Source organism: Oncorhynchus gorbuscha, linkage group LG01, assembly GCF_021184085.1.
Source record: "Oncorhynchus gorbuscha isolate QuinsamMale2020 ecotype Even-year linkage group LG01, OgorEven_v1.0, whole genome shotgun sequence".
Lineage (NCBI taxonomy): Eukaryota > Metazoa > Chordata > Actinopteri > Salmoniformes > Salmonidae > Oncorhynchus > Oncorhynchus gorbuscha.
In genome coordinates, this window is record NC_060173.1 from 60,154,644 (window position 1) to 60,174,602 (window position 19,959).

The 19,959-nt window shown below is 43.1% G+C and overlaps 2 protein-coding genes across 3 annotated transcripts in view; one reads left to right on the plus strand and one right to left on the minus strand.

Annotated features, from left to right (window-relative positions):
• The window catches only part of prr5l (proline rich 5 like), a 64,429-nt gene extending 57,248 nt beyond the window's left edge, over window positions 1–7,181 (minus strand). Inside the window, exon 1 of the mRNA XM_046357824.1 lies at window positions 7,072–7,181. Within this exon, the coding sequence (XP_046213780.1) occupies window positions 7,072–7,104 (33 nt within the window). The 5' untranslated portion in view covers window positions 7,105–7,181. The remainder of the gene's footprint in view (window positions 1–7,071) is intronic.
• Window positions 7,182–11,775: 4,594 nt separating this feature from the next.
• Window positions 11,776–19,658, plus strand: commd9 (COMM domain containing 9). 2 transcript variants are annotated; one of them, XM_046357850.1, is made up of 6 exons: window positions 11,776–11,930; window positions 17,739–17,864; window positions 18,212–18,351; window positions 18,461–18,495; window positions 18,606–18,709; window positions 19,043–19,658. In XM_046357850.1, the coding sequence occupies exons 1-6, from the start codon at window positions 11,880–11,882 to the stop codon at window positions 19,178–19,180; spliced, it is 594 nt and encodes a 197-aa protein (XP_046213806.1). In that variant the 5' UTR covers window positions 11,776–11,879; the 3' UTR covers window positions 19,181–19,658. The 2 variants fall into 2 exon arrangements, with proteins under 2 accessions (XP_046213806.1, XP_046213814.1); XM_046357858.1 differs by lacking the exon at window positions 11,776–11,930 and having other exon boundaries at window positions 17,694–17,864.
• Window positions 19,659–19,959: the final 301 nt, after the last annotated feature.

The following is a 19,959-nucleotide window of genomic DNA, read 5'->3' on the forward strand; positions in this document are numbered from 1 at the left end:
TGGCTCAATTGCATTAAGAAGGAAAGAAATTCCACAACATTTAACAAGGCACACCTGTTGATTGACATGCATTCCAGGTGACTACCTCGTGAAGCTGGTTGAGAGAATGTCAAGCGTGTGAGGCAAAGGGTGGCTACTTTGAAGAATCGCAAATACAAAATAATTGTTTATTTGTTTAACACTTTTTTGGTTGCTACATGATTCCATATGTGTTATTTCATAGTTTTGATGTCTAGTACAAATACAGAAAAACCCTTGAATGAGTAGGTGTTCTAATACTTTTGATGAAATGGACATCCATATTGAACGAATTGCAATTCATAACATATTGTGTAAACTGCCACTTGTGTCAAGAACAGATAGAATATATACTTTATTGTCCATTGGTTAGAATGGAAATTGTGTCTTCTGATTTTCCCAACACCCTGCAGTGCAGCACCCATGGGAAATTGCAGGAGATGGTACATAGGAGCCTCCCAGCTACCAGTTTAAATGCAGACTCTAAGATTATGGTCACTGACTTTGGGCTGGCCAGCACTCGTAAGAAGGGTGATGAGTGCTTGATGAAGACTACGTTGATTATTTGAATCAGCTGTGTAGTGTTAGGAAAAAATAAGGCTTGATTGAGAAACAGGATTAGGAAATAGGGGTTGGAGAGGCAGACCAGCAGCTGGAGCAACATAAAAATGGGAACTGAACTTAACTGGCAGCTGGAACACTGCTGGTCATTGATCCCATGGACCATCTCCAGCCATTGAGCAAGGCACCAAACCCCCCACAATTGTTCTCAATCCAGGGGCTCCGCACTGCTGCTGATCCTGTGTCAACTTGTGTGTATTTGTTGGTGTTGGGAAAGGGAGAAGACATATTTTCAATTCTAACCAATGGATTATAATGTTGTATTAAATTCCTATTTGGAGTCACCCACGTCTTTATGTAGCCAGGTGGTAAAAGGGACGTTTCTCTTTTTGCTGAGTTTCTATGGACGGGCAATGTCAGAGCGGCATAGACTGAGATACAGTATATAGTATAGAACACAGTAAACACAGCAAAAAAATAAATGTCCCTTTTTAGGACCCTGTCTTTCAAAGATAATTCGAAAAAATTAAAATAACTTCACAGATCTTCATTGTAAAGAGTTTAAACACATGTTTCCCATGCTTGTTCAATGAATCATTAACAATTACTGAAAATGCACCTGTGGAACGGTCATTAAGACACCAACAGCTTACAGACGGTAGGCAATTAAGGTCACAGTAATAAAAACTTAGGACACTAAAGAGGCCTTTCTACTGATTCTGAAAAACACCAAGAGAAAGATGCCCAGGGTCCCTGCTCATCTGCGTGAACGTGCCTTAGGCATGCTGCAAGGAGGCATGAGGACTACAGATGTGGCCAGGGCAATAAATTGCAATGTCCGTACTGTGAGAAGCCTAAGACAGTGCTACAGGGAGACAGGATGAACAGCTGATCATCCTCGCAGTGGCAGACCACGTGTAATACCTGCACAGGATCGGTACATCCGGACATCACACCTGCGGGACAGGTACAGGATGACAACTGCCCGAGTTACACCAGGAACGCACAACCCCTCCATCAGTTCTCAGACTGTCCGCAATAGGCTGAGAGAGGCTGGACTGAGTGCTTGTAGGCCTGTTGTAAGGCAGGTCCTCACCAGACATCACCGGCAACAACGTCGCCTATGGGCACAAACCCACCGTTGCTGGACCAGACAGGACTGGCAAAAAGTCCTCTTCACTGACGAGTCGCGGTTTTGTCTCACCAGGGTTGATGGTCGGATTCACATTTATCATCGATGGAATGAGCGTTACACCGAGTTCTGTACTCTGGAGCGGGATCGACTTATTCGGAGGCTGCATTCATTGTAGCTGGGGATTTTAACAAAGCTAATCTGAAAACAAGACTCCCTAAATTTTATCAGCATATCGATTGCGCAATCAGGGGTGGTAAAACCTTGGATCATTGTTACTCTAACTTCCGCAACGCATATAAGGCCCTGCCCCGCCCCCCTTTCGGAAGAGCTGACCACGACTCCATTTTGTTGATCCCTGCCTACAGACAGAAACTTAAACAAGAGGCTACCACGCTGAGGTCTGTCCAACGCTGGTCCGACCAAGCTGACTCCACACTCCAAGACTGCTTCCATCACGTGGACTGGGACATGTTTCGTATTGCGTCAGATAAAAATATTGACGAATACGCTGATTCGGTGTGCGAGTTCATTAGAACGTGCGTTGAAGATGTCGTTCCCATAGCAACGATAAAAACATTCCCTAATACAGAAACCGTGGATTGATGTCAGCATTCGCGTGAAACTGAAAGCGCAAACCACTGCTTTTAATTAGGGCAAGGTGTCTGGTAACATAACCGAATATAAACAATGCAGCTATTCCCTCCGCAAGGCTATTAAACAAGCTAAGCGTCAGTACAGAGACAAAGTAGAATCTCAATTCAACGGCTCAGACACAAGAGGCATGTGGCAGGGTCTACAGTCAATCACAGACTACAAGAAGAAACCCAGCCTAGTCACGGACCAGGATGTCTTGCTCCCAGGCAGACTAAATAACTTTTTTGCCCGCTTTGAGGACAATACAGTGCCACTGACACGGCCTGCAACGAAAACATGCGGTCTCTCCTTCACTGCAGCCGAGGTGAGTAAGACATTTAAACGTGTTAACCCTCGCAAGGCTGCAGGCCCAGACGGCATCCCCAGCCGCGCCCTCAGAGCATGTGCAGACCAGCTGGCCGGTGTGTTTACGGACATATTCAATCAATCCCTATACCAGTCTGCTGTTCCCACATGCTTCAAGAGGGCCACCATTGTTCCTGTTCCCAAGAAAGCTAAGGTAACTGAGCTAAATGACTACCACCCCGTAGCACTCACTTCCGTCATCATGAAGTGCTTTGAGAGACTAGTCAAGGACCATATCACCTCCACCCTACCTGACACCCTAGACCCACTCCAATTTGCTTACCGCCCAAATAGGTCCACAGACGACGCAATCTCAACCACACTGCACACTGCCCTCACCCACCTGGACAAGAGGAATACCTATGTGAGAATGCTGTTCATCGACTACAGCTCGGCATTCAACACCATAGTACCCTCCAAGCTCGTCATCAAGCTCGAGACCCTGGGTCTCGACCCCGCCCTGTGCAACTGGGTACTGGACTTCCTGACGGGCTGCCCCCAGGTGGTGAGGGTAGGCAACAACATCTCCTCCCCACTGATCCTCAACACAGGGGCCCTACAAGGGTGCGTTCTGAGCCCTCTCCTGTACTCCCTGTTCACCCACGACTGCGTGGCCACGCACGCCTCCAACTCAATCATCAAGTTTGCGGACGACACAACAGTGGTAGGCTTGATTACCAACAACGACGAGACGGCCTACAGGGAGGAGGTGAGGGCCCTCGGAGTGTGGTGTCAGGAAAATAACCTCACACTCAACGTCAACAAAACTAAGGAGATGATTGTGGACTTCAGGAAACAGCAGAGGGAACACCCCCCTATCCACATCGATGGAACAGTAGTGGAGAGGGTAGCAAGTTTTAAGTTCCTCGGCATACACATCACATACAAACTGAATTGGTCCACTCACACTGACAGCGTCGTGAAGAAGGCGCAGCAGCGCCTCTTCAACCTCAGGAGGCTGAAGAAATTTGGCTTGTCACCAAAAGCACTCACAAACTTCTACAGATGCACAATCGAGAGCATCCTGGCGGGCTGTATCACCGCCTGGTACGGCAACTGCTCCGCCCTCAACCGTAAGGCTCTCCAGAGGGTAGTGAGGTCTGCACAACGCATCACCGGGGGCAAACTACCTGCCCTCCAGGACACCTACACCACCCGATGTTACAGGAAGGCCATCATCAAGGACATCAACCACCCGAGCCACTGCCTGTTCACCCCGCTATCATCCAGAAGGCGAGGTCAGTACAGGTGCATCAAAGCTGGGACCGAGAGACTGAAAAACAGCTTCTATCTCAAGGCCATCAGACTGTTAAACAGCCACCACTAACATTGAGTGGCTGCTGCCAACACACTGTCATTGACACTGACCCAACTCCAGCCACTTTAATAATGGGAATTGATGGGAAATGATGTAAATATATCACTAGCCACTTTAAACAATGCTACCTTATATAATGTTACTTACCCTACATTATTCATCTCATATGCATACGTATATACTGTACTCTATATCATCGACTGCATCCTTATGTAATACATGTATCAGCCACTTTAACTATGCCACTTTGTTTACTTTGTCTACATACTCATCTCATATGTATATACTGTACTCGATACCATCTACTGTATGCTGCCCGGTACCATCACTCATTCATATATCCTTATGTACATATTATTTATCCCCTTACACTGTGTATAAGACAGTAGTTTTGGAATTGTTAGTTAGATTACTTGTTGGTTATCACTGCATTGTCGGAACTAGAAGCACAAGCATTTCGCTACACTCGCATTAACATCTGCTAACGATGTGTATGTGACAAATAAAATTTTATTTGATTTGATTTGGAGGTGGAGGGTCCGTCATGGTCTGGGGTGGTGTGTCACAGTATCATCGGACAGATCCTGTTGTCATTGCAGGCAATCATGCGTTACATGAAGACATCTTCCTCCTCCCTCATGTGGTACCCTTCCTGCAGGCTCATCCTGACATGACCCTCCAGCATGACAATGCCACCAACCATTCTGCTCGTTCTGTGTGTGATTTCCTGCAAGACAGGAATGTCAGTGTTCTGCCATGGCTAGCAAAGAGCCCGGATCTCAATCCCATTGAACACGTCTGGGACCTGTTGGATCGGAGGGTGGGGGCTAGGGCCAATCCCCCCAGAAATGTCCGGAAACTTGCAGGTGCCTTGGTGGAAGAGTGGGATAACATCTCACAGCAAGAACTGGCAAATTTGGTACAGTCCATGAGGAGATGCACTGCAGTACTTAATGCAGCTGGTGTCCTCACCAGATACTGACTGTTACTTTAGATTTTTATCCCCCCCTTTGTTCAGAGACACATTATTCAATTTCTGTTAGTCACATGTCTGTGGAACTTGTTCAGTTTATGTCTCAGTTGTTGAATATTTACACATGTTAAGTTTGCTGAAAATAACCGCAGTTGACAGTGAGAGGACATTTATGTTTTTGCTAAGTTTATATACATACAAGTTACATTATTTAAAGTGACTAGTGTTCCATTTATTAAAGGCTTCAGCCTTTCTGTGCTAGTGATGGCTATTTAACAGTCTGATGGCCTTGAGATAGAAGCTTTTCCACCTGGACAAAAGGAACACCTATGTGAGAATGCTATTCATTGACTACAGCTCAGCATTCCATACCATAGTGCCCACAAAGCTAATCACTAAGCTAAGGACCCTGGGACTAAATACCCCCTCTGCAACTGCATCCTGGACTTCCTGATGGGCCGCCCCCTGGTGGTAACGGTAGACAACAACACATCTGCCACGCTGATCCTCAACATGTGGGCCCCTCAGGGGTGCCTGCTTAGTCCCCTCAGATCCTCAAAAAGTAGGCTGTAGCAGAGCGCCAAATCTAGGTCCAAAAGGCTCCTTAACAGCTTCTACCCCCAAGCCATAATACTGATGAACAATTAATCAAATGGCCACCTGGACTATGTGCATTGACCCCCACCCCTTGTTTTAACACTGCTGCTACTCGCTGTTTATTATCTATGCATAGTCACTTTACCCCTATATGTACAAATGACCTTGACTAACCTGTACTCCCGCACACTGACTCTGTACCGGTACCCCCTGTACATAGCCTCATTATTTTAATTTTATTGTGTTACTTTAGTATTCTCTTCTTTTGTTTATTTAGTAAATATTTTCTGAACTATATTCTTAACTGCATTTTTGGTTAAGGGCTTGTAAGTAAGTATTTCACACTAAAGCTACACCTATTGTATTCGGCATATGTGACAATTACAATTTGATTGGGAGAGAGCGAGATGAATAAACTTATTAGGCCTACCTGTAATGATTGATAGACTGGCAAATTGTTCTTCAGAGGATTGGTGGAATGACCCACTATTTTCTTACTCTATCCATAAACGGAAAAAACATGGGTCACGCAAAACATGACAAGCTTTCCGTTTTGGTCAACATGCAGTTTATGACCAATGTACTTTGTGTTGTATGGTACAGCATTAAGATTCCATGCACCCTAATAGAAAGCCCCCCCCCAAAAAATCCTTTATCAAATACACTGGAAACCTGCTATGTTTTGGCATAGCCTTTTATCTATAATCAGAGGGATTCTTCACTTTCAGCTAGATCATTAACTTATTATAATTATAGAAATATTCCATAAGCTTTTCTGACTTTTTCCATCATAGAAACAAACTGGTTGGTAAAGCGGCTCTGTTTCATTGTGCTACAGGTTTCTTGGCAAAGGAGTAGGGTAGAACCCTTAGAAGATAGAATCATTCTATGTATAACCCTTCACGGAGGGTTCTAGGTATCAGACTGTTAAACAGCCATCACTAACATTGAGTGGCTGCTGACTCAACTCTAGCCACTTTAATAATGGAAAAATTGATGTAATTAAATGTATCACTGGCCACTTTAAACAATGCCACTTTATATAATGTTTACATAGCCTACATTACTCATCTCATATGTATATACTGTACTCGATACCATCTACTGCATCTTGCCTATGCCGTTCTGTACCATCACTCATTCATATATTTTTACACTTGTGTGTATAAGGTAGCTGTTGTGAAATTGTTAGGTTAGATTACTTGTTAGATATTACTGCATGGTCGGAACTAGAAGCACAAGCATTTCGCTACACTCGCATTAACATCTGATAACCATGTGTATGTGACAAATAAAATTTGATTTGAGTTCTAGGTAGAACCTTTAACAGAGAGTTCTACATAGAACTCTTCATATACCTAGAACCATAAAGGGTTCTCCTACAGGGACAAGCCGAATAACCCTACATGGTTTTAGTTGGAACCCTTTTCTCTATACGTGTATGTTTTGAGACTACATTGCTGGGTTTACCTGGCATCGTGCCTGATGATAGGGTTGACGCATAGATCTCAGCAGCCTTCCCACTCGACCGGCCGATGCAGCGACCCTTTCGAAGACAGATAGCCAGTCATGAACTTCCGTCCATATGTCGGTCCCGTCTGTTGATGAAAGGGATTAGCAAAGACTTAAGTAGAAGACGAGTAACTAAACGTCTGGTGAAAGTCATTGATGTTGTCTGGCAGCCTGGGATTGGTGCCAACAACAAAGCAACTTCCCCTAATGTATCCTGGAGAGAAAGAGAGAAACCATGTGGCAGTGAAGGGATCATTCAAATGATGTGAAGGGGAAGCAGTATTCTAACAATCAGGTAACAAGTAAAATGCCTGATGTGGACACCAATTCAGAAGCAAAGGAGTCATCAATAGGTAATACCACGCAAACACGAAAGAGACACCTTGAAAGCATCATGCACAACCGGAAGTGTAAAGAACGTACTTTCCTTAAAAGATTGAGAAGAGAGGAATGAGAAGAGAGTCTCAGCTGCAGTCCAAGCATTCTGATACTATTTCAGCTTTTATTTCTTTCATCACATTTACAGTGGGTCAGAAGTTTGCATACACTCAATTAGAATTTAGTAGCATTGCCTTTAAATTGTTTAAGTTGGGACAAACGTTTCAGGTGGCCTTCCGCAAGCTTCCCACAATAAGTTGGGTGAATTTTGGCCCGTTCCTCCTGACAGAGCTGGTGTAACTGAGACAGGTTTGTAGGCCTCCCTGCTCGCATATGCTTTTTCAGTTCTGACCACACATTTTCTATAGGATTGATGTCAGGGCTTTGTGATTTTGTTGTCCTTAAGCCATTTTGCCACAACTTTGGAAGTATGCTTGGGGTCATTGTCCATTTGCAAGACCCATTTTCGACCAAACTTTAACTTCCTAATTGATGTCTTGAGATCCACATAATTTTCCTCCCTCATAATGCCATCTATTTTGTGAAGTGCACCAGTCCCTCCTGCAGCAAAGCACCACCACAACATGATGCTGCCACCCCCGTGCTTCACGGTTAGACTGGTGTTCTTCGGCTTGCAAGCCTCCCCCTTTTCCCTCCAAACATAACAATGTTCATTATGGCCAAACAATTCTATTTTTGTTTCATCAGACCAGAGGACATTTCTCCAAAAAGTATGATCTTTGTCCCCATGTGCAGTTGTAAACCGTGGTCTGACTTTTTTAATGGCGGATTTGTAGCAGTGGCTTCTTCCTTGCTGAGCAGCCTTTCAGGTTATGACATTATAGGACTCGATTTACTGTGGATATAGACACTTTTGTACTTTTTTCCTCCAGCATCTTCACAAGGTCCCTTGCTGTTGTTCTGGGATTGATGTGCACTTTTCGCAATGAAGTACGTTCATCTCTAGGAGACAGAATGCGTCTCCTTCCTGAGCGGTATGATGGCTGCGTGGTCCCATGGTGTTTATACTTGCATACTATTGTTTGTACAGATGAACATTCAGGCATTTGGAAATTGCTCCCAAGGATGAACCAGACTTGTGGAGGTCTACAATTTTTTTTCTGAGGTCTTGGCTGATTTATTTGGATTATTCCATGATGTCAAGCAAAGAGGCACTGAGTTTGAAGGTAGGCCTTGAAATATATCCACAGGTACACCTCCAGTTGACTCAAATGAGGTCAATTAGCCTTTCAGAAGCTTATAAAGCCATGACATCATTTTCTGGAATTTTCCAAGCTGTTTAAAGGCACAGTCAACTTAGTGTATGTAAAATTATGACCCACTGGAATTGTGATACAGTGAATTATAAGTGAAATAATCTGTCTGCAAAAAATTGTTGGAAAAATGACTTGTGTCATGCACAAAGTAGATGTTCTAACCAACTTGCCAAAACTATAGTTCGGTATCAAGAAAGGTGTGGAGTGGTTGAAAAATGAGTTTTAATGATTCCAACCTAAGCGTATCTAAACTTCCGACTTCAACTGTACATCTGAGTGAGTGAACTGTGAGGATGAGAGATCAATGTTGGCCATTACATTTAAAAATAGTGTAATACTGTTCAAGAGTCAGATTGTCTCAACACGGTAGTGTACAGCAGGGTTAGAGAGATATGCCAACTTACAGTCATGGGTAGAGGCATTTTACTTCTCATCAAGGTGTTGTAGGGGGAAATACTGTAGGACCTTGAGAGCTTCTGGGCTGTGTGAATGGTACTTTGAATGAGAAAGTGTAGGGGGAATCAGTAGTCAAGTCATATCAGACTGCCTCTGTATCAATGATCATCAGCCCCCCTGAAAGGTGTTTGGTATAAATTACAATAATTGTCATAGTATTTAATTTAGTATCCACACACATTTTTACATTTTGTCATTTAGCAGACGCTCTTATCCAGAACAACTTACACTAGTGAGTGCATACATATGTGCTGGGAATCAAACCTACACCTCTGGCTTTGCAAGCGCCATGCTCTACCAACTGAGCCACATAGAAAATGGATATGTGTGCGGCCCTAAGCGACTGCCTTACATTAAGCAGTAAAATTAGGTTTGTGAAATATACCCACATTAATAGAAGGCTGATTTTAACTTAATGCACTGGATCAAGTGCATATGATGTGGGCACATTCCGACCCCCCCCCTCCCCACGCACACACACACACACACAAAATTGAATGTGTTAGAAATTGCTATGCAAAGGGACAGTTAGCTATTTTATTTAACTAGGCAAGACCGTTAAGAACAAATTCTTATTTACAATGATGGCCTACCCCGGGCACTGGGCCAATTGTGCCCCGGCCTATGCGACTCCCAATCACGGCCGGTTGTGAAGCAGCTTGGATAGTTAAACATTTATAGTAACTGCAGTTCATTATTACTCAGTTAATAAGCATCAGCCAGGCAGAAGATCTAGCTAAGCTAGCTACAGAAAGTAATGGAGAAATTAAAAAATGTATGCAGCAGGTACCTCTGGCCGGGCAGCTTCATCTTGTAGCAGGTTGAGGGACACACTTACTTCCCTAGCTACTACTAGCTAGCATGTGTATAGCCAGTAGCCAGTTATGTCTAGCTAGCTAGTCAGTTAGCCAGCAGTAATGTTAGACAGCTAACCAGGCAGTGCAAGGCAACTTTATTCAGTTGTTGTTGAGTTTGTTCTATTGGCATGCTAACATCATGATAAGTTAAGCATCTTAGCTAATATTACTATTTTTATCTTCCTGTCACACAAATGTCTAATCCTTTCTCTGTGATGCAGACACTGCAGCTCAACCCAGACTGGAAACAAACACCCTGCTATGCACAGTGAACATTATATTAGGGGGTGTGTACTTCCAGGTATGAAGAAAAGGAAACTGGGATAGAAATGTTATCATTTATTTTCTATTACTCGATGCCATTAACGAGAAAAACTAGTTGACATCTGATTTTCGTTCATAAAATGATGAATCCAAACTCAATAAAATGAGTCATTTTCAGGTTTTTCCACAATTTGATTTGAATGAAAATCAAACTGCCAAAGCATATACGGAACTGTGAGTTATCCTGTTAGAGTTTTTGTGCTGAACCCACTGCTGTGTTTCTGGTGCCATGTGTATAGTCATGTAACAGGAGGGAGATTCCAATATGTGGGAAGTGTGCAGGAGGGCATGGGACAGAGGATTGTGTAGTTTTGGTGGAAAAACATAGGGATTCCCATGTTGCCTGGGTTCGGAAGTTTCCAGTGCGAGAGAGGCATGTTGAGGTGGCCAGAGTAATGCAGAAGATGTCGTATGCTGAGGCAGTGAAGATAGTAGGAGGAGGATGGGTCAAGGGTGAGGGATCCTGAGAGGATCCCTGTCAGTAGTAGATCTGTGCCAGCATAGAGGGATAGGCCAATGAGTGATATATGCTTCAGTAAGGTTGGCTTCTTAGCTATGGTTATGAACTGTACTGCAGAAATAGAACATAAATCACAGAAAATGGATATTGTTGTGGCAGTTGCAGAGAAGTACTTGGGTGTACAAGATGACTTCAGAAGCGTTACATGGTGTGTTGAGTGGTGATGTCCTGTGCTCCCAGGCCATTGGCATGGTGTAGGAGCAGGTAGAATCAAAGAAGTGGAATGGGGTAGTGGGTTTTTAATGAGTGTAGGGTAAGTCAAAAGGGTGTTTTCTTTTATGTACTTTCTAAAAAATAAAAAGTGTAATGGTTTACACTCCAGTCCAGTTGGTGGGTGTAAAGCACCTTGGGATTGCCAACTGCTATTTAAAAACCAAAGAAGAAAAATAAGAAACTGTGCCCCCTCGTCTTTGTTGAGCACATGACTCCATGTTTACAGATATTTCCACAAAGATTTTTATAACTAACCCAAGATAGACCAGAGGCTGTCGTTTCCATTGATAGCACCTGAATCATAATGAGCAGAACAAGCAAGGAGGTGGGCAGGGCCAATGACGAACTAGTGAGATCCTATTTACGCGTTGTAGCATTTATTTGTAAGGGGATGCCTACTCAATGAAATTCGCAATAACTTAAACGCAACAACAACAACAAAAAACTTCCGCAAACGGTAAGTCTACAAAATGCAGTCCACTCTTACATATTTTATTTTTGAAAACATAAAACTTTACGAGATTAAACGTTTCATCGATGAGAACATTTGCAAAATTTCGGCCAAAATCCACCTCGCTCCATCTTCTCCCACTGCTGGCCACTTGGCTTCCTCTCCTCAACATATTTGGTAGTGAGTGGGATCGCCAACCGGATAGTTCACATTTATACATCCGGTGAAATATCTGGAACATCTTTCTTGCTGCGATTGCCATCTGTGTTTTCATTGCATCACGTGGCAAGATGGCTGCAATTTCAGATGAATATTTTTCTTCCTTGCAAATTCTTTTAAAGGTAAGCTATCTACTGTTTGTCGCCTTTGCTATATGTATTAGTGTGATAATCTTTGTGTTATCGGTTTGTTATATCAGTCGATGTATCGGTCGCTTTTGTTCATTTCGTTAGCTAGTTACGTGAACTAGTTTGATTATTATGGCTGGCTTGCTGTATGGAATAGGCTCTGCTAAGTCTACAGTACTATAGCGGTGCGTAAAATCACTCGGGAAGAGTGGCGTGTATGCATGGGTGCCAAGGGAAGACAGTCTTTCCGTAAACTGGACCAAGAAAAAAACTTTTTTTCTTCTTGTCCTTCAATTCCCAAAAAGCTGAATGCATATCACCGGGAAAACATCCGAGCGAGACGGTGCCCCTTTGAAATATTATTGGAATCTGTGTGGGTAGCTGGACAGGTAGGATGACTGACAGTGAGGGTGAACAGGAGGTCATGGGTCAGGTGACAGAGGAATGGATGAGACTGAGGCAGGAATTCCTTTAACCACAAAGTGGTATATTTACTGGGCAGTTTGCTGCATAACAAAGGAAACAGAATAACATGTATCCAATCAAATTCATAATCACAAAGAAAATCATAAATCATTCTCTAACATAATTAGGTAATTCAGTTCAATAAGAAGTCAATGGGAGTCAGAGTCATTTATGCTCGGAAATATTCATCATAATAATGAGAAGAATAATACAATCAGTTATCGGTTATTCAGTCTAATCCCCATCAGTTTCATATCAGAATTAATCAGTTCAGCAAACAATGACATTTCATATTTCATCTTTTCAGGTTCGTCTTCATATGTACATGTAATGTCATTACATATTAACCATATCGATGGCATAATTGGCCTGTGACGATCTGTAGGGCCGTGATCATTGTCCATTGACATTACACAATAGGTTTGAAGCATGTACTCCAAGGTAATAACTATAAACAATAACTGATGGCCTGCTCTCCCGATCGCAACAGATTGTTACCTTTCATCTGAACTGATTTGGTGGATTTACGTTGATTCATGGACGCACAGAACGTCTGTATTAGGAGTTAAGGCTCGTATGAATGTCCTGCTTAATGTTTGTCAGTTAGTTAGTCTTTGTTTGCGTGTCCAAGTTGGAGAAAAGACTCACTCTACTTGTAGAGAAATGCCAAACCGCTCGTTCATCTACGACTCTGTCATACAGTAGGCTACATGCTTTTAGTTTTTTTGTCCTAACTAAAATGCTTGTTCACTAGCCTTACTTTCATGGGCAACGAGGAGCCAGCTAGTTAATATTAGCATATATCTAGCTACATATTGAACTTTCATCTTCTCAGGCATTATGTATGAATTTATGGTTGGATCAGAATTGCCATTATAATCATTGGCCAGTATGGAGAATTAAGTAAAACCACAAGTCAAAATCCCTATCTCCATCCATGGCCAATTTTAGTTACAGTGCATTCAGAAAGTATTGAGACCTAACTTTTTCTACATTGTTACATTACAGCCTCAGTCTGAAATTGATTCGTTTTCCCCCTCAATCTACACACAATACCAAAAAAAGCAGGCTTAGAAATGTTTGCAAATGTATAAACAAATAATTTACAGAAGTATTACAAACTTTGCTGAAGCACCTTTGGCAGCAATTATAGCCCAGTCTTTCTGGGTATGATGCTACAAACTTGCCACACTTGTATTTGGGGAGTTTCTTCCATCCTTCTCTGCAGATTCTCTCAAGCTCTATCAGATTGGATGGGGAGCGTCGCTGCACAGCTATTTTCAGGTCTCTCCCGAGATGTTCGATCGGGTTCAAGTCCGGGCTCTTCCTGGGCCATTCAAGGACATTCATAGACTTGTCCCGAAGCCACTCCTGTGTTGTCTTGGCTGTGTACTTAGGGTCATTGTCCTGTTGGAAGGTAAACCTTCACCCCAGTTGGAGGTCCTGGGCGCTCTGGAGTAGGTTTTCGTCAAGGATCTCTCTGTACTTTTCTCCGTTCATCTTTCCCTCGATCCTGACTAGTCGACCAGTCCCTGCGGCTGAAAAACATCCTCATAGCATGATGCTGCCACCACCATGCTTCACCATAGGGATGGTGCCAAGTTTCCTCCAGGCGTGACGCTTGGCATTCAGGCCAGAAATGGTTCAATCTTGGTTTCCTCAGACCAGAGAACCTTGTTTCTCATGGTCTGAGAGTCCATTAGCTGCTTTTTGGCAAACTCCAAGCAGGGCGGTCATGTGCCCTTTACTGAGAAGTGGTTTCAGTTAGAGGTCAACCGATTATGATTTTTCAACGCCGATACCGATTATTGGCGGACATAAAAAGCCGATACCGATTAATCGGCCGATTTTAGATTTAAAAAAAATATTTTTTATATACATGATTTGTAATAATGACAGTTACAACAATACTGAATGAACATTTATTTTAACTTAATATAAAACATCAAAATCAATTTAGCCTCAAGTAAATAATGAAACATGTTCAATTTGGTTTAATTAATGCAAAGAAAAGTGTTGAAGAAAGTAAAAGTGCAATATGTGCTATGTAAGAAAGCTAACGTTTCAATTCCTTGCTCAGAACATATGAAAGCTGGTGGTTCCTTTTAACATGAGTCTTCAATATTCCCAGGTAAGAAGTTTTAGGTTGTAGTTATTATAGGACTATTACCCTCTATACCATTTGTATTTCATTATCCTTTGACTATTGGATGTCCTTATAGGCACTTTAGTATTGCCAGTGTAACAGTATAGCTTCAGTCTCTATCCTCGCTCCTCCCTGGGCTCGAACCAGCAACACAACGACAACAGCCACCATCGAAGCAGCGTTACCCATGCAGAGCAAGGGAAACAACCACCCCAAGGCTCAGAGCGAGTGACGTTTGAAATGCTATTAGCGCGTGCTAACTAGCTAGCCATTTCACTTCGGTTACCCCAGCCTCATCTCGGGGCTTGAAGTCCTAAACAGCACAATGCTTGACGCACAACGAAGAGCTGCTGGCAAAACGCACGAAAGTGCTGTTTGAATGAATGTTTACGCGCCTGCTTCTGCCTACCACCGCTCAGTCAGATACTTAGATACTTGTATGCTCAGTCAGATTATATGCAATGCAGGACACGCTAGATAATATATAGTAATATCATCAACCATGTGTAGTTAACTAGTGATTATGATTGATTGTTTTTTATAAGATAAGTTTAATGCTAGCTAGCAACTTACCTTGGCTTACTGCATTCACGTAACAGGCAGTCTCCTTGTGGAGTGCAACGAGAGAGAGGCAGGTCGTTACTGCGTTGGACTAGTTAACTGTAAGGTTGCAAGGTCGGATCCCCCGAGCTGACAAGGTGAAAATCTGTTGTTCTGCCCACCGTTCCTAGGCCGTCATTGAAAATAAGAATGTGTTCTTAACTGACTTGCATAGTTAAATAAAGGTATTTTAAAAAATCCGCGCCCAAAAATACCAATTTCCGATTGTTATGAAAACCTGAAATCGACCATTCCGATTAATCGGTCGACCTCCAGTTTCAGTCTCGCCACTCTACCATAAACGCCTAATTGTTGGAGTGCTGCAGAGATAGATGGTTGTCCTTCTGTAAGGTTCTCCCATCTCCACAGAGGAACTCTGAAGCTATGTCAGAGTGACCACCGGGTTCTTGGTAACTTCACTGACCAAGGCCATTTTCGCCCCAATTGCTCAGTTTGGCCAGGCGGCCTGTTCTAGGAAGAGTCTTGGTGGTTCCAGACTTCTTCCATTTGAGAATGAGTGAGACCACTGTGGTCTTGGGGACCTTCCATGCTGCATACATTTTTTGGTACCCTTCCCAGATCTGCGCCTCGACACAATCCTGTCTTGGAGCTCTATGGACAATTCCTTTGACCTCGTGGATTGGTTTTTGCTCTGACATGCACTGTCAACTGTGGGACCTTACATAGACAGGTGTGTGCCCTTCCAAATCATGTTCAATCAATTGAATTTACCACAGGTGAAGTCCAAGTTGTAGAAACTTCAAGGATGATCAATGGAAACAGGATGCACCTGCATCAAGTCTCATAGCAAAGGATCTGAATACTTGTGTAAATAAGGCCTTTATTTGTAATACGTGTTTTCGCTTTGTCATTATGGGGTAGTGTGTGTAGATTGTTTCCCTCAATGTATTTTATACATTCTAGAATAAGGCTGTAACTAGTGATGTACTGATATGACATTTTTGGCCGATACCTAATGTTTTCCATGCGAAAAAAAGCAATACCGATATAAAAATAGTCTTAACAACTTTATGGGCTTTCCTGACACCGCATATTATATAGGTCCTGGATTGCAGGATGCTTGGCCCCAGTGATGTACTGGATGGTGCAGCTGTAGAACTTTGAGGATCTGGGGGACCCGTGGCAATTGTAACCTTCTGCATCACTTTGAGGTACTTTTATTCCGAAGGCAAACTGCAAATTCCACTATTGTCCCTAATCCTTATTGTGGCTAGCTTCTCAAAACACACAACCCGGTCCGGTCGAGCCTCACGAGCCAGATGAAGCTCTCTGGCTGCTTATAACCTTAGCTTTGGGCAAAAGGGTTAAGTAGCTAGCTAGCTAGCTATTTACTTTAATCAACATTAAGTTCAATTGCAATAGGTGAAAAAGTGGCTACCTAGTTAAGTTACAAGGATTCCTAAATCTTTGCTAAGAATAATGGAAAGGACTGCAGTTTCTATTGGTCATTGTTTTCAGGCTGGTTGTATTAGTGCTAGCTAGGTACCACGCTAAAGCTAGGTTTTATTACCAACGCGGTATTGTGGCCGGTGTTTGCTTGTTTGTAGACTTTTGTACAGCTTTGACAGTGCTACTTATAGTGGCGGCGCTTGGCTTGCACATGCAATTTCAGAACACATAACATTCTATAATATAACTGTTATTTGATGTAAAATGAAAAGCTTATTTAACACTAACATGCAAAGACCCAAACAGCGTTCCGTTTGCTATTACTGTGTAACTCCTTTAGGGCAACATCTGAAAAATAGCACACCGGGTAGTGTACCGGTGCTCGACCAGTTGGCGAAAGCCAACATCACCCACAACAGAGAACAGTTGTTTGTCAAGGGGAATGAATTCCATTATCTTGGCGTTTAATGGATTTCGCCTTTGAGTTGTCTCGCTGAAATTGTCTTACTCTTTCAAATGACTGCTCGATCCACACAGCAGACATTGTGGGCTAGGTCAGGAATGCTGTGTAGTACTACATTTTATGTGGCGTCATTATCATGTACCTACACACGTAGGCTTTGACATCGGTGTTAAACTGGACAGTATTCCGATATCTCATGCATCCCTAGCTGTAACATAACAAAATGTGGAAAAAGTCAGGGTTATGCACTGTAGCTAGCCACTGGAGAACAATACAACAATTCAAATTCTGTCAATGACATCTGGCTTTTGTTGTGAAGCCAAATCCAAACTGGCTTCCCTTGACTTTTTTTGGGGGGGTGCGCCAGGACCATTTATAGTTGAGCTCGTTAGGTTAGCTCAACGCTGTTTGGATTATTTGATTAAAAAAAAGAAAGGGTGGCCAAATGCTCGCTTCCCTTGCATTCAATGATAGATGGGCTACACATACAGAGGGGCACTTATTCGCTTGCTTTCTCCGGTGAAATACATTCAGCCTCTTGTGAATTGAAGGAAAATGATGGCTTCCCTTGGCACCCGTGAATACACGCCACTGTAAGGCTAGTCTTACCTATCCCATAATGTGCCTCTGTAGTCTATAGATGAGCCCTGAATGATCTCACAGTGAACGTCTGTCTCTAATCACTTTCATGTCGACTCACTACCATGAATGGGAGAAGGCTCCATCGAAGGATGCGGTGCGGCAGCTATGTGCTGACAGTTTCCCTTCTGGAGCCCCTGAGTCATGGCGACTCGCGGAAAGTACAGCAGGGACCCTGTCTGTATCTGCCATCGAGGCAAAGGAGGTGAGTGTGAGAAAGTAAAGTAATTGCAATATCAGTCATCAACCAAGGAGAGAAACAGGTTGCACTGCACACAGATGGCAGCTTTCTAATTCTAACTGCCATTCACTAATTCTCATCAGATTCCAAGAAGCGTTTACATGTCAAGGACCTAGTAAAGCGTGGCGACCGGGTTCAAAATCTGCAAAGGGCATTGTACTGTCGCTGTTTGCTACAATATTATTACAGAATGCAGGCCTAATGTATAGAGCCACCAACATGGCTCTTTACACATCTCTCAAACCACCAGTGTTTGTCAAACTGATCATCTGGGAGAGGACACCAATTGATCCTGTGCTCCTCTCTTCCAGCTTATTGCAGCCCTGCACACCCTTTCTCACCACATCCTGTTCCATAACCTGACAGCGCCCGAGCAGATCCTTGTACTATTCCCCAAGTCATTCCACCCCAGCCTCAAGATCCTCATTACCAAGATTATGCTTGAGCACAGGTCTGTAGCCATCCCTCCCACGCTCACCAAGGACCACTTTCTCATGGTTCTTCAACGTACGTCTAATTTTGAGAACTAAAATGGTGTCAAATGATTTTTGTTGTTGTAGCCCCACATGGAGAAATGAGGCTCTGTCTAATCAAAGTAAGCATGTTCTTTCATATTCCAGCTCTATTCTTTGAACTATCTGTTACTGAATGAGTGTGAACGTGTGGTACCAACCCTGACACAACTGTTGGTTGAATGTTCTCCAGTTTCGCTGCCCCATCTAGTGGAGATGGACTGGAGAGTCGACATGAAGACTGCATCTGACTCGGTCAGTCGCATGGCTGTGCCCACCTGCCTGGTGCACATGAAGGTATGCCAATGTGCGCCATGCACTGGTCTCAACAAACGTGTTCTCCTCACTTTAATATTAAAATTGTCTGCACTTTGTCACATACATCCAGTGCTTAACATGGGCAGGGGCACACTGGAGCCTCAAATGTTCTACTGCTTGAGCTCCTGCACCTCAGAATATTAGCTCAAAAGTATTGTACTGGTACCCATTTCAGTCAGTCAAGCACTGCTTTACATCCATACATCACAAGCACTGCAATAACATTTATAAATGTGTAGATGCTACAACTAGGGCTTGTTGAAGTTGGTCTGGGTATAAGTGACTGTCACTAATAGTGTGTTGCCATTGCAGGTGGAGGACTCCAGCTGTCTAAGGGGAAGTGGCGCTCTCTCATCGGTCACGGTGGAGTTGAGCAAGGAAACTCTGGACACCATGCTGGACGGCCTGGGCCGGATCCGTGACCAATTGTCAGTGGTGGCCGGAAAATGAGACCCCCTCACCAGAATGGCCACACCGGAGGCCTTGGGTGCATCATTCTCGATACTCTAAAGTGACTTTTACTCCTCATCTCCTCTCATTTATCTGCACAAATCTAAAAACAGAGAAATCAATTATGGGTGCCCATTTTCTACTAATCGACATAAGTCTAAAATGTAAACACTTGATAAAGTGGCTCACACGACGTCAGTGACACTGCCAGGGTATCAGCCACAAAAGTTGTGTGTCAGTGCCGTTTTAAGGAAGGTGGGAAAGAAGAGGTAGCAATTTTAGACATGGGCTAAAAGATGGAAAAGGAGAAGAGACTCGTTCCTCTAGTCCCGGGGGGAAGAAACAAACAAGTACACACAATCCCATCATTAGCGCTGATCTGGTAGTGCCACTACATTCCTCCTTGTTCTGTCAGTAGAGTCAAGAGGGTTTTTTGAATTCAATGTTTATGTCAATAAATGAAGAGATTAATGCTGAAGTTTGTCTTTTCACTGCTCTTGTACTAGGACCATCAAATCAGTCAATACACAGGACCAAGATATTGCAGAGCTGGATTACATGTATTTTAGTCTGACCGTAAACAGTTAGTTACGAAACAAGTTATGGTTCATCTTCATTCAAGTAGTATGTTATTAATGGCTCATTTCCCTTACAATTATATTGTACACTGCAAATACATCAAGGCTACAATCTCTTATCACATCCTTTTTGTTAACAGGAGGCCCCTACATTTAACAAGCCAAATCTTTGGTGTTAGGGTAAATATTCCCATATCAAAA

What these genes read in the sequence shown, in the direction of transcription:
- commd9 (XM_046357850.1), top strand. Translation starts at nt 11,880, where the DNA reads ATGGCTGCAATTTCAGATGAATATTTTTCTTCCTTGCAAATTCTTTTA. An exon ending in CTGCCATCGAGGCAAAGGAG is followed by an intron (nt 17,865 to 18,211) that starts GTGAGTGTGAGA and finishes CCTCTCTTCCAG; the next exon opens with CTTATTGCAGCCCTGCACAC. An exon ending in CCTGCCTGGTGCACATGAAG is followed by an intron (nt 18,710 to 19,042) that starts GTATGCCAATGT and finishes TTGCCATTGCAG; the next exon opens with GTGGAGGACTCCAGCTGTCT.